The sequence below is a fragment of the Erigeron canadensis genome, chromosome 1 (assembly GCF_010389155.1).
Source record: "Erigeron canadensis isolate Cc75 chromosome 1, C_canadensis_v1, whole genome shotgun sequence".
Lineage (NCBI taxonomy): Eukaryota > Viridiplantae > Streptophyta > Magnoliopsida > Asterales > Asteraceae > Erigeron > Erigeron canadensis.
The window spans coordinates 4,163,581-4,167,174 of NC_057761.1; the positions used below are offsets into that span (position 1 = coordinate 4,163,581).

Consider the following 3,594-nt stretch of genomic DNA (forward strand, 5'->3'; position numbering starts at 1 on the left):
GAGACTTGATGTTTTCAATAATTTTCTCAACCTAGACACTAGAATTGGAGAAAATAACTTCGTTCCTTGCCTTCCACATGATCCAACAAGTGATTATGATGATACCTTTAAAAATCTGCTTTTCGGTTACATTTTTCCCTCACAGTTCATGGAACTCATGAGGTCTTTGACATCAAAAATGAAAAATGGTGGTGAGTTGCACCAATTGCTAACAACATGCCACACTCTCGCCGCCACTTCACACTTACAAAAAAGATGGGTGACCGATTCTTCCCCTCCCTCACAGAAAACATAAGTCGTGTTATTGATAAAACACTTTCGAGCCTTTAGAGCCATCATCGTTGGAATACGATCCATAACCGTTCTCCACATAAAAATATTGCACTTTTTAGGAATCCATTTGCACCACTCAAAAACGCACCTGTTGGTGAAATCTTTGTTGCCGAGAAGGAACTTTTTGACACTACAAACCATCATGACTTTGTCTTTGTCACCCAGCCATTCCCATTTATCTTTTTGGTCACCCATTGAAATATCATCCAGCAAACTTATCAAATTTTCCTGTATCAGCATTAAAACGATCCAAAACCTTGACTCTTTTATCCTTTTCCAAGGTGAAAAGCTTCGGAAATTTAACTTTGAGAGGCTTAGTGGAGACCCACATATCTTGCCAGAATCTGATCTCGTAACCATTTCCCACCTCACCTTTAAGAAGATTTTGAATACCCAAACCGTTTACCTTCACCGCTTCCATATATTTAACAATGTTGTGCCAAACACCAGGAAGATATCTGTTTGCTGGTACAAAATTCCAGCCTCTTTTAGAGCCGTGTAATGCATCGATGACCTTTCTCCTTAAGCTTTCAGGTTCATTTATGTACCTCCATATCCATATGGATAAAGGGAAAAATTAGAGTCTTTAAGATTACAAATACCAAGTCCTCCCAATTCTTTAGGAGATGCAACCCGCTCCCAAGAGACCCAACGTATCTTTCTGACCGCTTCATTACTTCCCCATTAAAACTTACGCATTAAGGCCTCCAATGAGTCAATGACCTTCCCCGGTGCTTTGAAAAGCGAAAAGGAGTAACAAGGCAAGCTTTCCAAAACTGATTTCAACAACACTATTCGACCAGCCATTGATAAAGAAGACACTTTCCACCTAGAAAGACGAGATTCAAAAATATCGATCAAAAAGTTCCAGTTGTTAATTCTGTTCATGTTTGCGCCGATCCCAATTCCCAAGTGTTTGAATGGGAAGTTTCTAGGAGAGCAGCCTACCACCTTCGCCATCTCACACAATCCTCTTGATTCACCCCAATACCGTATAGATTGGATTTCCCAAGGTGGATTTTTAGTCCTGAACATAAGTTGAAAACTCGTAACACCCTTGTCACTGCTTTGAGATTCTTGATCAACCAGTCTCCCAATATCATGCAGTCATCTGCGTATAGGAGCTGAGAAAGAATCAGCCCGTCTTTTCCGATCTCAATTCCTTTTATGCGTTTATGAGAAATCACCTTCTTGATCATCACTGACAAAGCTTCCATTACAATAAGGAACAGGAAGGGGCGATGGGATACCCTTGTCTCATTCCTTTAAAACACTGAAATTCAAAAGTGGGGGATCCGTTTACAAGAATAGAAGATCTTGCAGACGAAAGAATACAGTATATCCACTTGCACCTTTTCCCCGGAAAACCTATCCCACCCAAAATCAACATAAGAAACTTCCAATTCACATTGCCGTATGCCATGGAAAAATCGATTATGAAGGCAAAAATCTTCTTGTTTTTCTTGTTTGCCCACGAGAAAATTTCGTTCAGAATAAGAGGTCCATCCATGATATGTCTACCACCAATAATTAAAGGTAGTTTGGTTGGCCGAAATAAGTGACCCTATCACTTTCTTCAACCTATTCGCAAGCACCTTAGACACCACTTTATTGATTACCCCAATCAGATTGATGGGTCGATAATCATTAAGATTAGCAGGGTCTTTAATTTTTGGAATAAGAGTAATGAACGACGACTCGCATCCCGGAATAAAAGAGCCCGAAGAATGAAACTCCTTCAAGACAGCAGCAAAATCAGGTTCAGATAAATGCGAAAAATGTTTTATGAATTTAAAGTTGAACCCATCTGGACCTAGAGCTTTATCACTACCGCAATCAAACACGGCAGTTTTAATTTCTTCAGCAGAGAAAGCTCCAATAAGACTCTGAGTAACTTCATCCTTAAGCTTCGAACCCTCCCAACAATTAAAAGTAGGTCTGACCTTCCAATCTTCATGAAATTTGTTCCTAAAAAAGCTCAAAATCTCTTTTTTAACAATTTTTCGCTTATCCACCCACACTCCGTTGATTAGTAGCCCCGGTATTTTGTTGATGGACTTTCTTTTGTTGATAAAACCATGAAAAATTCTCGAGTTTTCATCGCCATCAATTGCCCATTTGATTCGCGATTTTCGCTTAAGATCTTTAGCTTTCGACTCCTCAATTTCTGACAGACACCTAAGACACTCTGTTCTGATCCAACTTTCCTCATCATTAAGATCCTGCTCTTCCATAAGACTATCCATCTCAGCCAATTCCTCTTTACATTTCTCCTTTTCTTCCTCTTTATTGACTTGGTTCTCATCCCTCCAAACTTTCAGTTGTTGTCTCATGAATTTTATTTTCTGCAAAAGCTTAGAGTCGGCAGAGCCACTATAAACAGCCTCACTCCAAGCCTTATTCACCGTCTCAGCAAAGTCTTTCTTCTCTAGCCACGAGTTGAACACACGAAATGGCTTTGGACCGTAATCAAACTCCTTAAAGGATAATAAGAGTGGATTATGGTCGAATGGAGCCTCGGAAGAGCTCTAAGACAGGCTAAAGGCCACTTATCCAATATCTCGTTGCCCACCAAAAATTTGTCAATCTTATACATTTCCATCTCCCGTTATCCAGCTTAGCAAAAGTGAACTTATTGCCTTTCATCTCATACTCATGCAAATCGGCTTCAAAGATAAAGTTGTTGAAAGCTCTTGAGCAATTTGGACTAAAAACAGATCCATTTTTATCTTCCGGCTCCTTCACCGCATAAAAATCACCCATGACAATCCAATGACCCCCCTTCTCGATTCTTAATTGTAATAACCTTTCCCAAAGTTTCTTTTTATCTCTAAGTTTTTGTGGAGCATAAACATTCACCATCCAAAAAGGATCAGGACAACCCTTCAACCTTCCATTAATTGCCAACAGATTCGGCTCTTTCACACAGTCAAATTTTGTAAAAATTCCAGGGTCCCAAACGCATAATAATCCACCCGACCTCCCCACAGGCTCAACAATATCCCAACTCATGCTAAAGTTACCCCAAAAGTTTCTAACCATCGATTCAGTCACCCTTGAGCATTGAATTTCTTGAATAAAAATAAAAGATACCCCTTCCTTGATTTTGATTCCGCGAATCCAATTCCCTTCCTGAGACCCCCCCCCCCCCCCAAACCTCTAATATTTATAGATAAACTATTCATTGATTAACAACATTAATACCTTCTTTGATCATAGCTTCCTAGACCTTGCCAGAGGCAGCCTCAAAATTGACTCCAA

At 39.8% G+C, this 3,594-nt stretch overlaps 1 protein-coding gene across 1 annotated transcript; it reads right to left on the minus strand.

Moving 5' to 3' along the window:
• Window positions 1–535: 535 nt before the first annotated feature.
• On the minus strand, window positions 536–1,550 carry LOC122593355. Its single transcript, XM_043765783.1, has 2 exons — window positions 1,285–1,550; window positions 536–881 (listed from the first exon to the last, which is right to left on the minus strand). The coding sequence occupies exons 1-2, from the start codon at window positions 1,548–1,550 to the stop codon at window positions 536–538; spliced, it is 612 nt and encodes a 203-aa protein (XP_043621718.1).
• Window positions 1,551–3,594: the final 2,044 nt, after the last annotated feature.